This window comes from Mytilus galloprovincialis, chromosome 1, assembly GCF_965363235.1.
Source record: "Mytilus galloprovincialis chromosome 1, xbMytGall1.hap1.1, whole genome shotgun sequence".
In the NCBI taxonomy this organism is placed as follows: domain Eukaryota; kingdom Metazoa; phylum Mollusca; class Bivalvia; order Mytilida; family Mytilidae; genus Mytilus; species Mytilus galloprovincialis.
In genome coordinates this window covers 19,865,671-19,888,017 of record NC_134838.1, presented here as the reverse complement: position 1 = coordinate 19,888,017, position 22,347 = coordinate 19,865,671, and the positions used below count along the sequence as shown (strand labels likewise).

Sequence of the window (22,347 nt, the reverse complement as noted above, 5' to 3'; positions counted from 1 at the left end):
AGGCAGATTCACTCAAAATCGTGAAATAACCATGCATATTTGTGCATAACGAAAAAAAAAAAAAGAAAACCACGTTAACACAAGTTTAAGCAAAATACACTTGCTATTAAACAACTAAAATTTTTGGTATTAATAAAATATTATTACATTTTTTATTTCAGAAACATCCTGGTTAATATGTCCAGGTCTTTGTTGTATCGGAGTTGCTGGTCTTGCACACTTTGCTAGTAATATCCAAGTGAGTTCTACTGTTAATTATTTAAAATTGAGAACGGAAATCGGGAATATATGTCAAAGAGACAACAACCCGACCAAAGAGCACATAACAGCCGAAGGCCACCACTGAGTCTTCAACGCAGCGAGAAAATCCTGCAATCTGATGTGGGCATCAGCTTGCCCTAAAATAAAAATGTGTACTACTTCAGTGAAAATGGACGTCATACTAAACTCCCAAAACATATAAATGAATAAATATTAAAAAACATACAAGACTAACAAAGACTAGAGGCAGGCGCAAAAATGCGGCGGGGATAAACATGTTTTAGTAGATCTTAAGACTGGTTTATACTGTACGATTGTGTATCTAAGAATTTAAATTGTGATTTTATTTATTTGTCTTTATGTTGAAATTAAAATTTAACTTCAATTTAGATTAGATTATTGTTTTACTGTTTATTGTGAAGGAAGAAAGACTTCATTTGTACACAAAGCACAATCGAAATTTTTAAAACATTGTACTGAAAGTTGTCAGTTTTAAGTTTGCGTTTTCGTTTTCTTTTATTATTCAATTATTTTTTTTTCGGAAATGAAACCAAAAAAGATTCCAGTTCTCAGCATGATCTTTATTTCTGTTTCCAGGTAGCGAATCTCTTTCAGGGATTCTCGTCAACCATTGTAGCATTATTCTGTGGACTCTTCGACAGTTCGTCAGTTATTTTACAAGTAGTCAAGGTAAATGTACTCACAAACAGATACTATTTTCTTTAAAAATGAGCCCAACCAAACTGAAAAATGTACCGCTGTCAGTATATAGAAACCAAATATTCTTAATGAAAGTTTCTCACTTTATTATTTTTCTGGGAATTTTGTTTGGTAATTGTTGTAACTTGTTTTGTCTCACCATCTTATCATGGTTGAAATATTTGTTGGTAGCTTTTGTAGCTGTTATTTTGTATGCTTAGTTCATAGAATTTTTTTATGCCAACATAAACACACAAATCTGGTACCTGCATATTTCAAGGTCGATAGTCTTTCATTGTTTAGGAGGCCAGACACCCAATTGATTTTTACTATCTCTAGATAAATTTCAAGAATGTGACAGTGTGACTTCTTCTGAAATTCTTTTACAAAATAATATTTTCAAGGTCGATTGTTCTCTGTCGTTAAGCAGCCCGCATATCTAACTGTGAGAATATGACAGTATGTATTTATGTTCTCTTAAATACTATTTCAAAAACATCATGTCTTTGGAAGTATATGGATCAACAAGTAACATTTTATTGTACAGCGAATTGTACAACGGTGTATTATGATGATCGATAAAAAGAGAAGAAGTCAGTTCATCAAAAGTTGTTAGAATTAAAATTAAAACAGTATACTTAAGAACTCGGTAGAACTGTTTTTTAAAAATGAACATAAATAATTTAAGTTGTTTCAACTTCACTAGATCCACTACGTTGGTTCCAAAGTTAGGGCGGTGATAATACACTAAGTTGTAGACAGTTACAATTTATCGACATAGGGACTGATCCTTCATCTTGGTTGGGTTTTTCTCCTTCATGCTATTCAATTTATTTGCTTATTTAATAAAAAAAAAAAGAAAAAAAAAGAAAAAAATACTGTGTGTACAAATGCCCCTTTATAATACTACCGATCATATACATTAAAGAATATGAGGCTTAGATAGATTTAAACATGATACAATATTAGTAATGCTAAGACCATATTGTTGTCGTAATAGAAATAATGATTTAAAAATTGAGGTAATACCATGCCAAACCTTTTGGTTAATTGATACGTAAACATAACGAGTATATATATATTTACAATGCGTTTTCGTACAGAAAGGTTTGTCCTTCGATTAGCAACCATACTACATGTCGACCTGCGTTAGAAAATAAAGTACATGTGAATTTTTGTATAACTAAAGTATATATATTAAAGTTGTTTGTTACGCCAATTTAGATGCGGCCTTCAGTAATTTCAGAATATTTCTCACGACACTTTTCATTTTGATAAAATTATGTAGGTGTCACCAGTTTGATGAATGTGTAATGGTTAGCAATTTCTCTATAGCATTACCTTGACAGAGTTGGTTTGTCATGTTGTTTGGAAGCCGTAGAAGTAACACTTTGCTTGGTGCGAATGCTGTCATATTATCATTAAACCCCTGCAGAATTGCCTATATTGTGCAAAAGAGACCGTATCAATTGCCTTACATGACTTAATTCATAACTATTCCTAATTTGAACACATTTTTTTTTTTTTTTTTTTTTTTTTTTTTTTGCTTTAGACTGAACAAACAACGCCAATAAAACATGATGTCATGTATATTCTGTAATCATATTTAAACTAAATTTCTTTCTAAAATTCGATTAATGTCATCTCATAGTTTATTTTAAGTTTTTCCATGATTCTTTTTAAGACGAGGTTACTTATGTGTACCAATCCATTTTTTTTTTTATTTTAGTCTGTATGTTAATCAAACGTTGTCATGTTTTCATTCCAACTACACGTTGCAATGTTATTTTGCAAACATCTAGTTGCGCTTTGTGGTTTTTCGAATGGGAGGTAGCATTGTTTCAGTGACATCATAGAGCAAATAACGACAGCTTTCGATTTATTCGAAGCCTTTTCTAGTCTTTCATTTGTTCATATTACTCCGTGTCTGTATTAGTCTTCAGTGTCCAGTTGCACCATTTGAATATATATCAACGAATATTTATGCGGTTTATGATTCTATACATATTTATATAGACATAAGAAAATGTGGTATCTATCAGTTCCAATGAGACAACTCTCCATCCAAGTTACAATTTGTAAAAGTAAATTATTATAGGTCAAAGTACGGTCACTAACACGGAGCCTTGACTCATACCGAACAGCAAGCTATAAAGGGCTTCCAAAATAACCAGTGTAAAACCATTCAAACTGGAAAACTAACGGTCTAATCTATATAAAAAACGAGTTATGTCTTATCTATTGTAAAGTAGCTAAATTTGTGGAAAAGCAACCTTAACACCAATGAATTCATTTTCTTTTCTTTTATTTTCTGTCAGAGGCCTCATATGGTTCAAATCTGGAAACATAAATGCTCTTATCAGAAATAAATATAGTGACTGATACTTAATCTATATTCAATATTTTTCGTTTTTGCTATTACATTATAATACACTTGATACACTTAAAATTTTCTTACGGAAAGAAGGCTTGGTTTGATTTAAAGTTATTGGTAATTTTAGTAATGCTTATACCATATTTTAACCTTTGTTGTTTTATTATTAAGTAATAGAAATATTAATCTAATAAGTGAGGTAATATACCCTACTAATCCAGTTATTGGATATGAAAACTGTATTATATTTCTAAAATTCTATAGCTTACTTAGTCTATAGTCCGCTGTCACAGTCGATTACTAATGCTTATACATGTCGATATGCAAAGACAAAATACGTGTGGATTTTTTGTAAAAGTTTATAATCAAGTTGTTTGTTACACCATTTAGGATTGACATTAATCAATTTGAAAATGGTTCTCACGACATTTGTCAATTGTTAAAATTAAATTATGTTCGTGGCGTAACCAGTGAATTAAATCATAACATCATGAAAAATGCAAAGCTATGGATTACTTAGGGCTAAGCAGGATTTGTCTCCCCATTACAGAGTTTGTCTCTTATTAGGTCTTGAAGTCAAAGGAAGGTTGTCTTAGCATAAGGTTTATCATCTCATCTTTTAAACTTTTAAAAATGACGTACTTTATGTAGAGATATCCTTCTTCACAGTACATGTATCTCCCTAGATCGATATGTTTATCAATATATAATTCACCCGTTTAATGCATCCTGGTTTCTATGATGAGTTTATTCATACATCATAAAATATTCGTTCATTGTATGTTCATTTGTTTTTGGGATACGATTGCTTTTAAGCAATCTGTAGACTTTTACCGTTGACTCAGGGCTCATTCCCTCACGTCAACCGTTTTATTCTAAACATTCAGCAACATCTCAGATTCGTATGATTGTCTTGCTTTAAAAGGTAAAAACAAGCAAAAGGATTGAACATAAACAACTTTCCTGTAATGTTCTTCTCATAATCTTCATGTTTGATTTTTCCCTTGACTTATATGCGTGTTTTTAACAACACGGAAAATCAGAATTAAGCAGTATTTATATTTAGTGTTTTTATAAATTTAGAAACACGTCAGAGGGAATTCCCCAGTTTTGATAAATGCGAGAGTTCTTTGAATTCCGATAATTCTATTTCTGTCATATATAAGAACTGAAGTGGAGTTTTCTATATTTTACCGTTATGAAACTGATACTGTACTCTCATAAAGAAATTGAGACTCATTCATCATATCAAATTAAATAAACGTTCTTGTTCCAAATCGCAAGTCGCGGGTTTTTTTATGTATTAATGCGCATGCGTATAGTTTTCTTGATTTCAAGGGGTATCAGATTGAGTGGTTGTTCTGGATTCCCCGCTTATTAATTAATTTGAAACTCATTGGATTCTTTCTATGTCTGCCTGCTATTGAGGGTTTAATATTGTTGTTGCATAATTTAAAATCATATGCATCATTTAAATTAAAATCAATGAAGTTTTACCTATAACACCCCTTTAGCCGAAATGGAGTCTTCCATATTATCGTTTCGAGTTGTCTCCCTTTCAGGAGTATTTCCCGTCAAAATCGTCAAGAAAACTCGTTAGATGTCGATAAACGTCGTATTATATTAAGAACGATCTCAATTTAAACAGAGGAGTGTGTACGGAAGGATTCATGCCCACTGACCCAAAGGAAATTAATAATTAAAGAGTTAGAAATGGGGTTCCTCCTAGAATTAACGGTGATAAGATACGAAGTGAAAAGTCCGAGATTACTGGGTACAAGTCAAATCGGCACCCATAGAAAAAGTCAAATCGGCACCTGGTTAAATCGGCATCTAGTCAAATCGGCACCTATTTAAAAGTCAATTCGGCATCCAATTATATTTGATATAATATATGGGACTAGGAAATGGGGTTCCTCCTAAAATTAACGGTGATAAGATACGAAGTGAATAGTCCCGAGATTACTGGGTACAAGTCAAATCGGCACCCATAGAAAAAGTCAAATCGGCACCTATTTAAAAGTCAATTCGGCATCCAATAATATTTGATATGATATATGGGACTGGGACTATTTAAGTTTGTAATTTAAGTATACTAGCATAAAAGTCCCCCACGGTCCAAGCTTGTCTGGCAAATCAGCCGTCGGACATCAGAGTAATCTCGAACTATGAAGTGAAATACCTTCTCTCTCTCTCTCAGTGACTGCTGTGGAAAGTAAACTTGTAATTGATGGCACACAAATAAAACACAATAAGTACATTGCTCGTACACTTGTATCCAGGATTAGCTATTTTTAAAGTTGAGTGACTATTCAGATTTACATAACCTTTGCATGTGCAGTTGAATTAGTTTTGAAAATAATACTATCCAGCTGTACCAGTAGTCCAAATAATTATGACGTCTTGGAAGGCTTATATAATTTTTTTCTTTGAAGCCTTACTTCGACGTCGAAGTAAGGCGTCAAAGAAAACAAAATATAAAAGCCTTTCAAGACGTCATAATTATTTGGACTATCAAGGCCAGGGCTGCCAAAAATGTGTGATACTCACGCATGTTCATGCTTTTTTGCAGCAGTATCCTTGGATCAATTTTTTCCTCTTTGATCTTTTCTATTTTGGCCAAATCTCACGAATTTGCTTAATGAAAAGTTGGCAGAACTGCTATACATGTGTCAATGAAAACTATACGGCAATCGTATCCCTCAGAGCATTCTGCTCTTTGATTGTTAATATGTCTTGTTTTGTTAATGTGAACTGGGGTCGAAATTAGCGTTGGTCCGGTGGTCCGGGACCAGTAGAATTTGAGTCGGACCAGTATATTTTGTTACCTGGTGGTCCGGCGGACCAGTAGAAATTTGTCGATAAAATCCCTGATTGAATCGCAATTTCGTTTTTTTCACAAAACAATTTACCTGCGAAGTCAATTACACGGTACTGGAGGTACTAAGTATTACAATTGATTAAGTTTTTATTAATATCGAGGTTTGGCGTCCTTCACAACAATTCAAAATGTGGAAATTTTTGGAATGAGTCAAATCGACGGACCAAAAAATAAAAAAGAAAGTGACATTCAAATGGAAGATCTGAATAAAGTTTATGAAATTGACAAAAAGAAACGTAAATATCAAAAATCATAGGTAAAAAAATAACGCGAATGGTTTAATTTTATAGTTGATTGCAATGTAATGGATTGTATTATGTATATCATGTGAACAATTTGCAGTGACAGACCTAGATAAGAATGTATTTTTGTAACGAGATCTTCAAATTTTAAGTTAGATTCTGTACTTGCACAAGAACTATAGGGTGTTTTTCCATGTTGTGATGTTACACTCTTGTTTTGGGGTAGGGTGAAAATTGATGCCTATTCAAACTTTTAAACCCGCTACATTTGTTTGCACCTGTCCTCAGACAGGAACTTGATGTTTAGTGGTTATCTTTTGTTGATCTGATTCATAAGTGTTTCTCGTTTCTCGTTTTATTTTATGGATTAGACACTTGGTTTCCAGTTTGAATGGTTTTACACTAATCATTTTGGGCCCATTATAGCTTGCTGTTCGTTGTGAGCCAAGGTTTCGTATTGAAGGCCGTTCTTTGAGCTATAATGGTTTACTTTTACAAGTTTGGACTTGGATGGAGAGTTGTCTTTATTGGCACTAATACCACATCTTCTTATATCTATCACGATAATTTCTTAGAAAATGTATCATGTTTTATTTTTAGATTGCATATGGATTGGGCATTGGACGCAGGGAGTCTTTCCTATTTTTGGCTTGCCTGTATCTTGTAATGATCGGAACGAGCACTTTCTTTATATTACCAAAATGTTACATTACCAACGATGAGAAGCCGGATGAAGTTGAGATATGTGTCACCAGTGACAGCGTCCTTCAGTACACTGAAATACAAAGAACCGATAAACCATGTAAGCCAGAAAGCAAACGCCAATTACATTAACGAATCGCGTACAACGAATAAGATGGCAGTAACATGATAACAAAAGAGTTATCGTTATTGCTAAAATGAGGTTAAAATGAAAACGCATTTAAAATGGAGGTAGAATATACCTAATAGATACTAGAACTCAAACTCACAAGCCGAAAACAAAGTGGCAAATTCTATGAACAAAAATAGAAAAATGATCAAAAGACAAATTATATTACAAACCATATTATAGAAAAATTCACAGAGGAATTACACAAACCCCACCAAAACCGGGGTTGTACAAACTAAGGTTGAATAATATCTAACTACTCCTACACTTTTGAAGGATAGCTTTATAGGTTAAACCTTCCATTAAGTAAAATCGTTTATTAGTTATGATTCTGTTTTAGTTATTTCAATTAAATGTATTGACCATCTGTGTTTAATATAATTCTAAAAGATTATTTTTTAACCATACTTATTATAACAATATGAGAGTCGCACTCCAATAATTGCCCGTAATTTGTTTATGTTGAAAATATTTAAATGCCTACGCACTTTTAATTGAATAAAATGATCCAGAAATTGTACAACCTTGTGAATAAATCGGTTATTTTTTTCTTGGTCAATTTTTGATATATAGAATACAAGTACACAAACTTCCGGAAAGACAAAGTGAACATTACAATTGCCCCCCAAAAAAGGAACACTTTGAGATAGCAAACATCTAGAGAAGTAAAGCTGTACATGTATAATACTAATGTCGCGTGCTTTTTCGAATTCGCGTGCTTAGTTTATACCACAAGAGACATGAGAGACAAAGCAGGCAAATATAAAAAAAAAAAAAAGACCTGAATATATTAAACTGAAAAGTTTAAACACAATTGTAACATTCTAAAAGGTAAAAGGAATAACAACTGAGAAACAAATATGTAATGCTTGATATAAATTCACGTATTATTACACCTACATTTTTCAAATTTCTTAATGATAATATTAGAACAAATAATAAAATCCAGACCGAGAAGTAAAAAACATAGCTTATCACATTATATATCTTTTTTTTATTGTCAAATGTTTGGGAGACCAAACGACTATCACTGCGTTAGCTACGTGTTTGTATTAGTGAATATGGACTGGTTTATTAATGTATTGACACGTTTTTGTATTTCCTCTTCAGCTATTGGAATAAAACCTAGCCCTAAGAAAGGTGTATTGTCTTATATGAAATCTATGACATATATATCACATGTCTGTTGGATGACAATTCACTGTCTGCTTTTCTCTACATTCCTGAATTTACTGTATATCAGAATAGATAAATTAGCCAATGGCGAAGTATCTACAGGTAAGTGAGACACACATTGTTTGACTAAGGCTTAGAAAAAAATATGTGTCATTCTAAAAAAAAAGTTGAATTGCATGATTAAACCATGATTGTAGTATTAAAGATTCTGTGAAATCTGCTTAATATTTTCTTGCACCTACAAATATCAGTAATGGTCGGTTAAAAACTAAATTTCACGACAAAACTGATGAGAACTTTGTGTTACAAATGACCATAGATATGTTCCAATTATTGAAGTCATAATTCTCTTTCTCAAATAAGACATCGCGCAATGCGATAGTCAGCAAATATTGTGTCATGAGCAGCACGACGGACGCAAGTGTGGAACTGGAACTGGTTACCCTTCCGCAGCACCTAGGTACACCCGTGTTCGTTTTGCTTAGTACTCTGTGTTATAAATGCGGTTTACTTTCAATGGTTATGTTCCATCGTTGACGGTCATATCTATCGTATGTCCATCAATATCATTTTTATAACAATCTACTGTATAAGTTTGTACTTGCTTGTTTTACAGTTAGTTATTATGTTGGTGTATTTGCCTATACTACCATGGGATCAGGGATAGGGTCAGTAGTTGCTGGTCTCATCTACGACGCTGAACGGAGAAGATATTCAGGTAAGATTGTACATGCGTCTCATTACTTTTGTTACTTTCCGTACAATTTCAAATAGGAATCAAATGTTTGATGTCTCAAACTTCAAGTCACTGCTTATTTTTTTGTGTTCGTAGATCTATATCTTTAGTTTTACTCATTTGTTGTATTCCAGTTTTGTGATATATGTCTGAGCAGAAAAAAGTCAACATTGAAGTAGATAACTACTGGTAAGGTGACACTTATAATTAATAAAGGACTACTGAAGAATATTGAAATCTTATTTGTATAAATTTTATGAGTACAATTAATGGTTCGAAAAAATTATAACACTATGTGAAAACTCCAACTTTCCTGTTTTTACCAAATCTATAAAAGACGTTCATGAAGTTGTAAGTTTGTTTCCAAATAATGAAAATGTATTTACTTCAAATGATTTATGTATTCAAATATTTCAATTCCTTATCTCTCATATTTCAGACTTTTCAAAAACTGAGAAGAAATGGAAGCCAGTTGTTATACCGATGACTGCATGTGGAATATTCATAGCAGCCGTATTCAGCTTTTTACTTGTAGAAAATATAAGTTTTTTGTTTCCTAGTTTCGTTTTGTTCACACTATTCCGCAATTTTCTCTTTTCCATTGGAGTAGCATTTGTAAATGAAGCGTGAGTATTTTTATAAGTTTTAACTTTTATTTGAACACAAGCTGTAAATGTACTGCCACTTTGTTCCTTCAGTTACGATGTTTTGGCGGAACTTTTCAACTAGTTACGTTCCGATGGAACTTTCCAACTAGTTGTTTTATTCCGAGTGCAGTCGAAAGTTCCGGGAAAATGTAGCTAGTTGAAAAGTCCCGGAACAATGTATCTAGTTGAATTGTTCTGACGGAGCAGAACAACTAGTTACATCGTTCCGAATATACCATATTTCTTCCTTTTTGTAGAAAGAGGGAGAAGAATGAGTATCAGTATATATAAGAGCAAATCATTAATTTACAATAATACCCAACGCACTGAAAGGGGTTTCTTTGGGGACAAATATGAAAAAGGGGCATGGAACTTTATTTTTGGGGAAATAATGAAAATGTATGTAAATTTTGATGTACTGAGGTGGAAGAACAAACTCCCCTAGCAAAATTTAAGTTGTATTTTATAGCTCACATAAAACGGAATAAGTTGCATTATCATGTAAATTAAGCATTCATAGTACCCTCAAGAAAGGGGAAAATACCCCCTTCTTCATGTGGGTCTTGGATCAATTCTCCAAATGGAATTTTTGGGATAGTTTGTTAGTTCCAGTTTTGACTTATTTGCCAAAGAGGAACTTTGTGGTTATTTGACAAGGTCCTTTTGACTTTTGTAATCAGTATCTTGGTTTCCCTTTGAAAGGTTCAAATATAATTAGTTGCGCTTTTACTTTGCATCAATTCTCCAAATGGAACTTTCTGGCTGGTTGATACGTTCCGTTGGAACTTTTGGGCTAGTTTGTTTGTTCCGGTTGTGACTAATTTGGCAAAAAGGAACATTCTAACTAGTTGATATGTACCGTTGGAACTTTTCAACTAGTCACTTTGTTCCGGTGGAACTTTTAAACCAGAGCAAGAACAAAGTTGCTAGTTAATAAGTTCTGGGTTCGGCTAGTTAGTTCTTTCCGCCCGGAACAAAAGAGCATTTACATAAACAGCGTGTCAAGAAGTAATATCATATCACTGTGACAACATACCATTGGTCCGTTTTAATAGAAAATATTAAAACAATATATAAAACATACCTTTTTATACTGTTAAGTTCAAAGGCTTTTATATTATTATGATGACGCAGTTTTGTTCAGTTTCATTCCTTTAAAGGCAAAAATAATATGTTATTTTAAACATCATTCACCATTATGACAGAGGTGCGACCAGACTATATTCCATGCTTGATATAAAGTTTGACAAAATCTAAATACGTAACACAAATCGTTTAGTGCGTAAATTTTGCTTATCTTAAGAAACTAAGTTTGCAAAAGTACGACATGATAAGGACAGCAAAAATGACATTTCTACACTGATGGGTCAAGTTTTGTTTATTCATTTTAATAGATTTAATATTGATTGTAAATAAAAATGTAATTGTTTTGCAATCATCTCGTGTCATGATATACATTGTTTCAGCTGTAACCTACATCCTATTATGCATATCGTCAAAAAATGAAGTTGAAATTTCACCATATAGTCTTCTTAAAATATGATGTTAAACTATAAAAAAACACGCGACGGTTGAAATGATATAAAAAAAAAGTCAGAATTAAAATGTCAATTGTTCTTGAACAATTGAGAGGTCTTTCCTTTTGTAATGTAAAATACATGTTCCAATAGACGTAGAATGTATTGAAAAGCTTTAAAACACACTGAAAATTCTTTAAATAAGGTCAAAAACACATAATTCGCTACATGGGACATGACCTTGACATTTGACCTTTTGACCTTTGTCAAGGTCATTAGTCCCCAATGTCATTGCTGAAGACCCCATGGGTCTAGGACCTTTGGTCATATAGTAAAAGCTGATTTTGCCTTTTCAGAAACCTAAAACAAGAGTTATGCCCCATACAGAAAGGTCAAATCTCTTCGGTCAAAATGTAACAAAGTTGCGCCTTAATGACCCAAACATTTTCCACTATTCAAAACTTCTGTAAGTATAATGGTTTCTGAGATGTTCTGATAACAAGGTGTTAGGTCAAAGGTCAAGGTCAACATACACATTTGACCTTGAGGTATTTTTCATATTCACATGAATTGATGATGAATGGTGAAGATCCTAGGTGTCTACGACTTCCGGTTTCTGAGTTTTGGTGGCCAACCGACAGCGGTTAATTTTAATAGGGGCATAACCCTACCAATGAGTCGTTGAATCTTTTCGATCCAAATGTCTGGTCCTGAACAAATTTCACCCTTCGTTTTTTTTTCTACCTATTACGGTTACGGTGTTGGAACGATAACAAGGTTTTTGGGTTTTGGAGGGATTACTCCGAACCGACAAAATATTTCGACTCACAGGGTGAGTTCCGGATAGGTATTCATGACACCGATACAAAGTGTGAACATGAAAGGGACACGTCTTACGGTTACGGAGGCTAACTTCGTCAAAGTTTGGCGGAAAAAGAATAATAATAAACAGAAGAAATACAGTAAGGTCTTTCCCTTTTGAAAAAGGAAAGACCTTAATTATCACACATATCGATATGAATATAAAGACATTTTTGTATTTTCCAGCTTTATAGCTGCCTAAAACATAAAACAAACTTTAAGAATTTAACATGTACGGTCTAAATACTATTAAGTTAGTAAAGGAAAGTCAACTTATTCCAAAATACTGATGTAGATAGTATTATGTCATACTGATACATGGAGATGTTTGACGTACATCAATTACACAGCAACCCAACAGCATATAAATGAAAGGACAACTTATAGGCCAATATACGGTCTGTAACAATAGACTGTCATTCTTATAATATAATTATATATTGTCGAAATGCGCATCTGGTGCAGGAAAATTGGTACCGTTAATGTTAATATAACAATTTTTTTAAAAGATAAATATATTTCTTAATAAAAAAAAAAAAATGCTATAAAAACTTAGATTTGCAGTTTTTATTTCAGATTTCCTTCCGAATATTTTGGACCTCTGTATGGTTTTATGACTTTTATAAATGGAGTGTTTTCATTAACGCAATATGGATTCGTCAAGTGGGCTGTATCCTCTCAAAGTGGATGTAAACAGGTAAGCTAGAGTTATCTCGCTTTCCATGAATCGGTTATGTGAAAAGTAAATTCACAAAAATACCGAACGCCGAGGAAAATTCAAAACAGAAAGTCCCTAATAAAATGGTAAAAAAAAGCTCCAACACATGAAACGTATAGATAACAACTGTCATATTCCTGCCTTGGTACAGGCATTTTCTTATGTCGAAAATGGTGAATGAAGACTGGTTTTATAGCTAGCTTAACCTCTCACTTGTATGACAGTCACATATTGATAACGGTGTGTAAACAATAGAAGACCAAACTTTGTACTTCCTAAAATACATTAATTAAATATTCTTATACTTTCTTCGTATATATTACGTATACCTTTTTAAAGTTTTAAAATCAATTGGATACTATTGAGGTTACCTCGAATCTTTTTACCCTCATAGAAACAATATTTTTCAATATATTATATTTTGTTTCCAAAATTTCAACTGATGAAATATGGAAACGATGTCGTATTGCTTCTGTAATATTTTGGAATCGTTATCCTTTTTATCCTTTTATATGAGCCAGTCCATGCGAAAAGGTACAAAAAGTCCTTTTGGTAAACTTTACAGGACACGTTATCGAAGTTTGTTATAGTATTTTTGAAAAACGATTTTATCCGAAAAAAAAATACATTAATGTAAACATTCATAAGATTGTCAATTCTATCCCGAATTTGTCAACTAAAACAGAAAAAGACGTAGAAATATCTGAATTTTTGGTATTTGAGCAAGTGTAAAATCATTTGTTCCCCGGACTAATGCTATACCGACCAGAAACTATAAAAGTTTATGACACTACAGAGACAAAAGTCAAGAATTTCCGTCAGTTCTACAGGTTTATAGAAAGTAAGACAACATTAAAACATGAGGGAAAATACAAAAACTATGACATCTTGTGTTTTAGAAATTGAAATTTAAGTTAAGTCATTTAATATTATATGAATCAACCTTAGTTGCACGGGATTCGAACCGTTGCCCGGTTTGATTGCATTGATATCCGCATCGTAAGCGAGAGCCTTATCCCCACTGCTACCGGGGTTAACATAATCAATTGGCAAATCAAGCCATTTAAACTGTACTTTGAAAATGATTGAAATATATGAAATAATTCACTAAAAATCTTGATAAAACTAAGGGGGGGGGTCTCAACACTCGCAGGTGCGTGTAGCTCACAGCTTGATGATATGAGGGAAAGTAAATGTGTTTTATAAATCACAAGTCTACTACCAATAATTATGCACACTTTTTAGAATTTCGTAAATTTATCGTTTTTGTACCTTTTCGCATGGACTGGCTCATATTTTCTTGTTGCAGGTATATATTACTTTAATCATTATGGCATCAATTACATTCCTACATCCGCTACAGTTATGGATAAGGTCCAACAAAATGAAGAAATTTCCACAATTGACACATAAAAGTGATGAGGCAGTTCCTTTACAAGATAAAGCTTGACCCGAGCTTTATGGCGATACATATCAGATCTGGGATTATTTATTATTCAGCTGAAATAGAGGAACGAAAAGTATTGTTCTTGTTTTCGAACGCACACGCATCAGAGTAAACAACGTTGTATCTCGTCTGTCCGTCCGTTCGACATATATATATATATATATATACTTTGATTCAAGAGTGCCTTCAGTGATATTTTCTATCTTTATAAATTTATTAAGAATAGTCGTCTGTGTATCTTTAATATACTCTTTGATACCATGTGGTTAGAGTGACATGTGCAAACCATCCGAGCATGGCACAGCAGGTGGGTTTTTTTTAATGGTATATTTGAAATGTTGTGACGTTACGCACGGTATTCGGTCTATGTTTCATTTGACCATTTCTTGATGCATAAGTAGGACAGAAACAAATCAATTATGCGTATTATCAAATTATTACTTGTCTTGGTTCACCAGTTTAATCGATATTAAATAAAACCTAATTTTTAAAATATTTAATTTTATGTATTATTACATAATTAAGCAATAAGTCCCGTGTTCATAATACCATTTTTGCCGTGTAAGACGTAACAACAATAACTTACCATACAAATATAAACGAAAAAAAAAACCCAAAAACTACTGAATGGATTACGATGAAATTCAAACAGGTGGGATATAATATGATCATATGTATATACATTGATTCAAGAGTGCCTTCAGTGATATTTTCTATCTTTATAAATTTATTAAGAATAGTCGTCTGTGTATCTTTAATATACTCTTTGATACCATGTGGTTAGAGTGACATGTGCAAACCATCCGAGCATGGCACAGCAGGTGGGTTTTTTTTTATGGTATATTTGAAATGTTGTGACGTTACGCACGGTATTCGGTCTATGTTTCATTTGACCATTTCTTGATGCATAAGTAGGACAGAAACAAATCAATTATGCGTATTATCAAATTATTACTTGTCTTGGTTCACCAGTTTAATCGATATTAAATAAAACCTAATTTTTAAAATATTTAATTTTATGTATTATTACATAATTAAGCAATAAGTCCCGTGTTCATAATACCATTTTTGCCGTGTAAGACGTAACAACAATAACTTACCATACAAATATAAACGAAAAAAAAAACCCAAAAACTACTGAATGGATTACGATGAAATTCAAACAGGTGGGATATAATATGATCATATGCATGGTGTGAAACGGTTACGATAAATATCATGTTAGTTCGCATTCTAGTGGCCATTTTCGAAATTCCATACAGCTGTAAGATTTGAAAATTCGAGTATACAAAAATGAAAGCAAGCACTTTGATATTACAATATTTTCACATAAGTCATAGAAAAAGTCATAGAAAAGGTTCGCCACATCTACATGCAAATGTAATTTTATTGAAATTTACGAACACATATTTATTTCTAACATAGCTTCTCTCGTTTTATTTTTTTTTCAGTTTTTTCCATGTCTCCCTTAAATGTTACCATAGAGCCATTGTTTAAGATTTTGTAGTACCATGCTAATTTAGGGTATTTTAAATTTGTGACAGACAAATGAACTATGAAAACAAATGTTACTACTGAAATGTAATTTTTTTAAAGATTGGTTTAAGCCTTCAATGTTAAGGAAACGCTAAATTTTTCATCAATTTCCATCAAGTTGTCCATGTCTCCCCAAAATGTTACCACGTCCAAATTGAACGGTTTTTTGTAAGGAACGTCAATGTAACGTATATATATTTAATTTTCCATAGACTAAAAGTTAAGCATTTTTGAGTCTTAAGCATTTGACACGTTCTGTTTCATGATATATTTTTGGGAGAGAATTTTCAAATATTTATTCTAAAATGTAATAAATCAACAAGAAATTTGACTTCCATCAGTGTTTTGTAAACCATGTGCTGATCTTAAAGGCGTCGAAGTTTTTGATAAATGATAAGTTTTCTATAATACCGAACCTTTCGACTTTGGGAACTTTAGCAAAAGATATGTTTCTGCTAGTACGAATGTTTGTTGCATACACTAGCAGTTATTTCCACGCATCCGACAAACTGACGCATGTGAAAAAAATACTGATCCTAATTCAAGGACTGTAGATCACTTTTTAATCTTATAAAATGAGCAATTTCAAATTGCCGTTTTCTTTCCAAAAGCTGAGAATGAAATTGAAATTATAGATCAAGCAAACAGAGGATACATATAGAAGCTGTTGCTGCCATTGACCCGATCGAGAATTATTTTTCATTATAATATTCTCGAAAGCCTCATATTTGGAATGTAACTTTTGGTAGTACGGATAGAAAGACCCTAAAATTATTTCAATAAGTTAAGATTATGAGGAAATAAATCAATCGAGAATGGAAAGATTATTCATCAAAAATGTAAAATCAGTCATGTTCACAGTCTATATTTTTTTTAAATAAGTAGTCAAACATCAAAAAGCCATATGTTTTAAAAATAGTGCAAAGCTTGAACGTTTTGTACAAAAGTCGGTTGAAATAAATGAAAATTACGTCGACTAACGTTACCATTACTAAACCGAACACTGTGCGTAACGTCTATGTTAAGTGTATATATACAGGTAGATTGTAATGTGATATTTAGTCTTTCATGTCATTTGTTGAATCTGTTTACATAAAAATTGTTTCTTATGTTTGTACCGAAATAAAGTATATATGATATTAAAACTATGTTTTGTTCAAGTTTCAATTATCTTTGAAATGGTACAAGTTACAACAGCATAATTGACGCCTGTATGTTGAATTGTTTAGAACTACACGTATGATTTGATATATAGTTACATTGAATGTGTATGTGTGTGTTTGTAATAATCGCCAAATTTTAAATTAACCAGAGTTGAACTGAAAACCATAGGATATTTCTATAATTCAAGCATTTGAAATAGTACATTGATATACATGTAGGAAGCTGTGACACGAGCGCCAATGAGACAACTCTTTTGCCTTCTTTAAAAATTGCTTCTGCATAACATATAAATTGATATGCAGATACAAGGCAAATGTAAGATAGAGCAGACATACTTCAAAGCAAACATTTTTACTAATTATATTATGAACAGTAATTTCCTTTTAAAATGATGCAATATTTGAATCATGTCAATAGAAGCACTTTCTACAGGATGGTTTATACTCTATGAGACTGACGGCCAACTGCCGCAGTACCAGAAATGTCTTATACGATATCAATACGCACGGTCGATCAGTGTTTGCTAAATATTTTACGCTCAAGAACAAAATATGTCTAGGAAGCCAAATATTTATCATAAGTGATAAGAACGTACAATCGATTTTTGGAAAATTAAAAGTCAAAAGGTCCTGTACACATATGATCCAAACTCCATACATCTCCTATATAGTACGGCGGCTTTGTGAAAAATTGTGCACATACTGCTACAAGCATGAAATTTGGCATATACCTTCCTCATCTATTACTCTTTAATTTCAGATAGGGAGGCATTTAAAAAAATGTCGCACTTCCGTTAAAATCCAAAATGGCGGACTTCATACTTAAATCAGCCCAATATCGAGGGTAGTATATGAAAAGGTGTAATAATCATGCTACTATCATAATATTTAACACAAACCTTTGTTTTTTACTACTTTTGGATATATTATATTGATTAGATGTCTTGAAAACCCTACTTCCGGTAAAAGCTAATATGCCGGACATTGTACTAAAATAAGCTTATTTTTTAGGGAGGGTGATTGAAATATGTTCAAACATATTGCTACTATCATTACATTGTGCAGTAACCATTTCTTTGGTGCTTCTCATGGATACAATGTATAAGACATATTTCTTTAAAACCCTTACTTTCGGTAATATCCAAAATGGCGGACATAGAAATATCAATTTCTTTTTTTTTTATTCAACTTTTTTCAAAATGTAAAGAAAATGTTGTTTATTGTGCTGGCTTTAAGTTATCCTCAAAACCATTTATTCTATTCTACTGAAAATGTTTAAATACAAAGTTATCACTTCCGGTTAAAAAAAAACAATTTGGCGTAAATTTCAAAGATGAGTCCTCAATCCATTTCTTCGAGGTAGAGTTTTGTATAGATTGATTAAAACAAAATAAAATTACTTAAGTACTAATATTTTTTAAAATTGCTACTACAATTCAGCCAAGAAGATATGTTCATTGACGATCACCACCTCATGCACACAAGGCAGTTTACGGGAGACACGATTTTTTACATCACCCTTTCTTACATCCACATGTACAAGCTTCTGACAAAATGATGAGGCCTCAGAAAGAGTTTTTTTTTAAAGGGATCCTCTTTGTCATTTCGCCATCCATTAACGCCTGGACTGGGAAGCATAAGAGCCAATTCCAAGCTCGTCCCCCTAAATACATGCCTTAGTATATTGCACGTTTTACATGCTGGAAAAGACTAGATCAAGTTGAGGGAATAGCCTCAATTAGCCTTCCCTTTTGCGCAAATAGTTATAATCTTGCTTTGTTAACCATGTTAACCCAATCTATTAAATTTGTGGTGCGATCTTATAGTAAAACCCCGGTGATTTAGGTTGATCAATCATCATTCTTTATGTTAATGTTACATTTTCAAATACCATCAATGTCTCACACGCAGTCTTTTTCTTTTCAAGCAAAGATAGAACTGTATCACAACTGGTAAAGGCATGGATCACAATAAGTGTGTGTGATCACTCATTGCCTAGTGCATTTGAAATGTCATTGATAAATATTAATTCAAAGTTATTTGCCCTTGCAAACACAATTCATAGTTCGTCTACCCCTCTGTCACGGAGAAGCGAAACAGTAATGACAGCATCATCAGTAACGACTATTCGAATCATGACTCGTCTAAGATCGTGTTTCACTGCATCAGATACATGCACCATGATTCTAGTGTCTGCCTCTTAATGTGAACATAGTGCTAAACTTGAAATACATAACGTGGTGGATAAGATAGAATATCCTGAACATTTGTTGCTACTAATACCATACGCATCCGAGAAATTCATCCACTCGTGTTACAGTTTCAATGTATTTTATTGAGGTAAGGACATAATACCCAATCAGCATACTCTATAGCCCGCAAATACATGTTTATTCACAATCGGAGAGCTGATCTTTTACATTTACAAAGACTGGTAACTTTGTTTCTTACATCCATAATGTACAAGCTCCTGATAAGATGAAGAGGCCTCACTAAGAGTTCAAAAGGGTTCCCATGGATCATATTTGTTCCTTCGCCATTCATAAGCGTCTGGACTAGTTAGCATATGAACCAATTCCAAGCTTGTTACACATTCATAGCCGCCATGGTATATTGCACGCTTTACATGCTGAAAAAGACTAGACCGAGTGTGGGAATAGCCTCAATAAGTCTTTCCTCTCCCCAAAACGCATGTTTTCTTGCTTTGTACTCGTTCTAAATGCTTAAGTCGCATCTTCAAACGCCATCCATGTCACCAACGCAGTTCCTTTTCCAGCAAACGTGTAATCTCTCAATGCCTAGTGCATTTGATAGGTCATGTATAGATATATCTAAAGTTTTTCCCTCTTCCAAATGCAAACCAAAGTTCGTCTGCCCTATGTCACGGACTAGCGAAACAGCAATGACATCAGTATCGACTGTTCGATGGTGCTAAACTTGAAACATCATCAAGTGGTGGATAAGACTGAACTTCTGAGCATTTGTGGCTACAACTACCTTTTCATCAAAATTTATTGCTGTGAATGAAAACTAAAAAATTCTTTCTTATTGTCGTCATCTCTCAGAACTTTTTGCCAATTTTGAGGAATTTGATTTGACCCTGGATTCGTCTGTGTATTCTCTTTCCCCAAAATGTGCTCTTGCTTCTTGTAGCAGCCTTCAAAATACCAGTTTTGTCTATGTACGCATCAGAGACTACTTCCACTATTGTTACAGTTTCAAGGTGTTTCCTGATTATTATGTCCTTACCTTAATAAAATAACTTAAAACTGTAACAAGAGTAGATGAAATTTTTGATGAGCATGGTAGTTGTAGCAACAAATACTCAGGATTTTCAGTGTTATCCACCACGTGATGCATTTCAAATTTAGCACCATGTTCACATTAAGAGGCTGACACCAGAATCATGGTGCAGGTGTATGATGCAGTGAAACACGAACTTAAACGAGTCATGATTCGAACAGTCGTTACTGATGATGCTGTCATTACTGTTTCGCTATTCCGTGACATAGGGGTAGACGAACTATGGATTGTGTTTGGGAAGGCAAAACACTTTGGATTACTATCTATCAATGATCTTTCAAATGTACTAGGCAATAAGGGATCACACACACTTATTGTGATCAATGCCTTTATCGGTTGTGATACGGTTCTCTCTTTGATTGGAAAGAAAAAACACTGCGTGGGAGTCATTGATTGCATTTGAAGATGTGACTTTAACATAAAGAAAGATGATTGATCAACCGAAATTACCGGGGTTTTACTGTAAGATCGCACAAACTTATCAGATGGGCTAGTGTAGTCGCACTATCTGGGTATGAATAAATAGTAGACTGTATAGGGTTCTGGATAGTTTTATTATTCAATGAAGCATCAAAAGAAACCCTGTAATATAATATCACATTTAATAACAACGTATATAAATCAATTCTTTTAAAACATGTATTATATCAATCTGATAAATTTACGTAATATGTACATGTGTACTCAAAATATTTAACCAATTTACTGTAAAATACGTCACAGTTCATGAAATTACCAAAATGTGCAATTAACCTTATCTAATCAAAATATAACTTTCTGTGACATCCGAAACAGAATTTAACTTGTCAAAAAAACAAAATAGAAACATAGTTTCTCATTTAACAAAATATTATGATATACGAATTAGCCGTTAAAACTATAAACAAACTGTCTAAGCAAAATAAGCATTAATTAAGCCAATACCGAAAAGCAGTTAACTAATAAAGCTAAGCTAAGCTAAACAAAGCAAAATAACTAAGCTAATAAAATAATAAGCAACTACAAATGAACAATCATTCTTACCTCGTATGAGGTACAAAGTTAGTAACAATCAAGGCTAAACTAGTCAATCGTCAAAGTCCGTGAATATAAAATCCGAATAGCACCACTCATAATTAATGTCATTAATTACAATCCGTAATTAATCTTTTTGAAAACGAAAACACAAATATGAATTAGGAATTAAATCATTTTTATTAAAGGCAAATTCAAATCGGAAATAAAATATACATTACAAAATCATAACGGTATTTATTCAATCGTGAATAAATACACGCTAGCACACTAGCATGGTTAACAAAGCAAGAAAATAACTATTTGCACAAAAGGGAAGGCTAATTGAGGATATTTCCTCAGCTTGGTCTACTCTTTTCCAGCATATAAAACGTGCAATATACTAGGGAAGGTGTTTAGGGGGACGCGCATTGGATTGGCTCTTATGCCACCCAGCCCAGGCGCTAATGGATGGCGAAGGGACAAAGAGGATCCCTTTTAGAAAACTCTTTCTGAGGCCTCATCATTTTGTCAAAAGCTTTTACATTGTGGATGTGAGAAAGGATGTCTCGGTCGTTGTTAATGTGGAAAATCGGGTCTCCAGTGCACTGATTTGTGTGTATGTGGTAGGGACTGTGAATAAACATGTATTTTTGGCCAAATAATAGTAATTTTAAAAATGTTTTAGTATTATACTGATTTTTTTTTAATCAATCTATCCAAAACTGTACATCGAAGAAATGGATTGAGTACTCATCTTTGAAATTTACGCCATATTTTTTACCGGAAGTGTCTACTTTGTATTTAAACATTTACAACAGAATAGAATAAGGGGTTTAGAGGATAACTTAAGAAGGAAGACCTAGGTTAAGGGAAATAACTCTTAAAATCATCAGTACATTTGTGTCAACCATTTTTAAAA

At 33.0% G+C, this 22,347-nt stretch overlaps 1 protein-coding gene and 1 long non-coding RNA gene across 3 annotated transcripts in view; one reads left to right on the top strand and one right to left on the bottom strand.

Annotated features, from left to right (window-relative positions):
- LOC143068440 (equilibrative nucleobase transporter 1-like) overlaps positions 1 to 17,126 on the top strand; it is a 31,324-nt gene extending 14,198 nt beyond the window's left edge. For both annotated transcript variants that reach the window (XM_076242522.1, XM_076242512.1), the window contains 8 exons: positions 162 to 238; positions 859 to 951; positions 7,058 to 7,259; positions 8,439 to 8,606; positions 9,121 to 9,222; positions 9,680 to 9,866; positions 12,842 to 12,962; positions 14,293 to 17,126. In XM_076242522.1, the coding sequence (XP_076098637.1) occupies positions 162 to 238; positions 859 to 951; positions 7,058 to 7,259; positions 8,439 to 8,606; positions 9,121 to 9,222; positions 9,680 to 9,866; positions 12,842 to 12,962; positions 14,293 to 14,433 (1,091 nt within the window). In that variant the 3' untranslated portion in view covers positions 14,434 to 17,126. The remainder of the gene's footprint in view (positions 1 to 161; positions 239 to 858; positions 952 to 7,057; positions 7,260 to 8,438; positions 8,607 to 9,120; positions 9,223 to 9,679; positions 9,867 to 12,841; positions 12,963 to 14,292) is intronic.
- LOC143068448 (uncharacterized) lies at positions 121 to 11,203 on the bottom strand. Its single transcript, XR_012976173.1, has 4 exons — positions 10,972 to 11,203; positions 7,171 to 7,232; positions 2,302 to 2,401; positions 121 to 398 (listed from the first exon to the last, which is right to left on the bottom strand). It is a non-coding gene; the product is annotated as an uncharacterized LOC143068448 (long non-coding RNA).
- Positions 17,127 to 22,347: the final 5,221 nt, after the last annotated feature.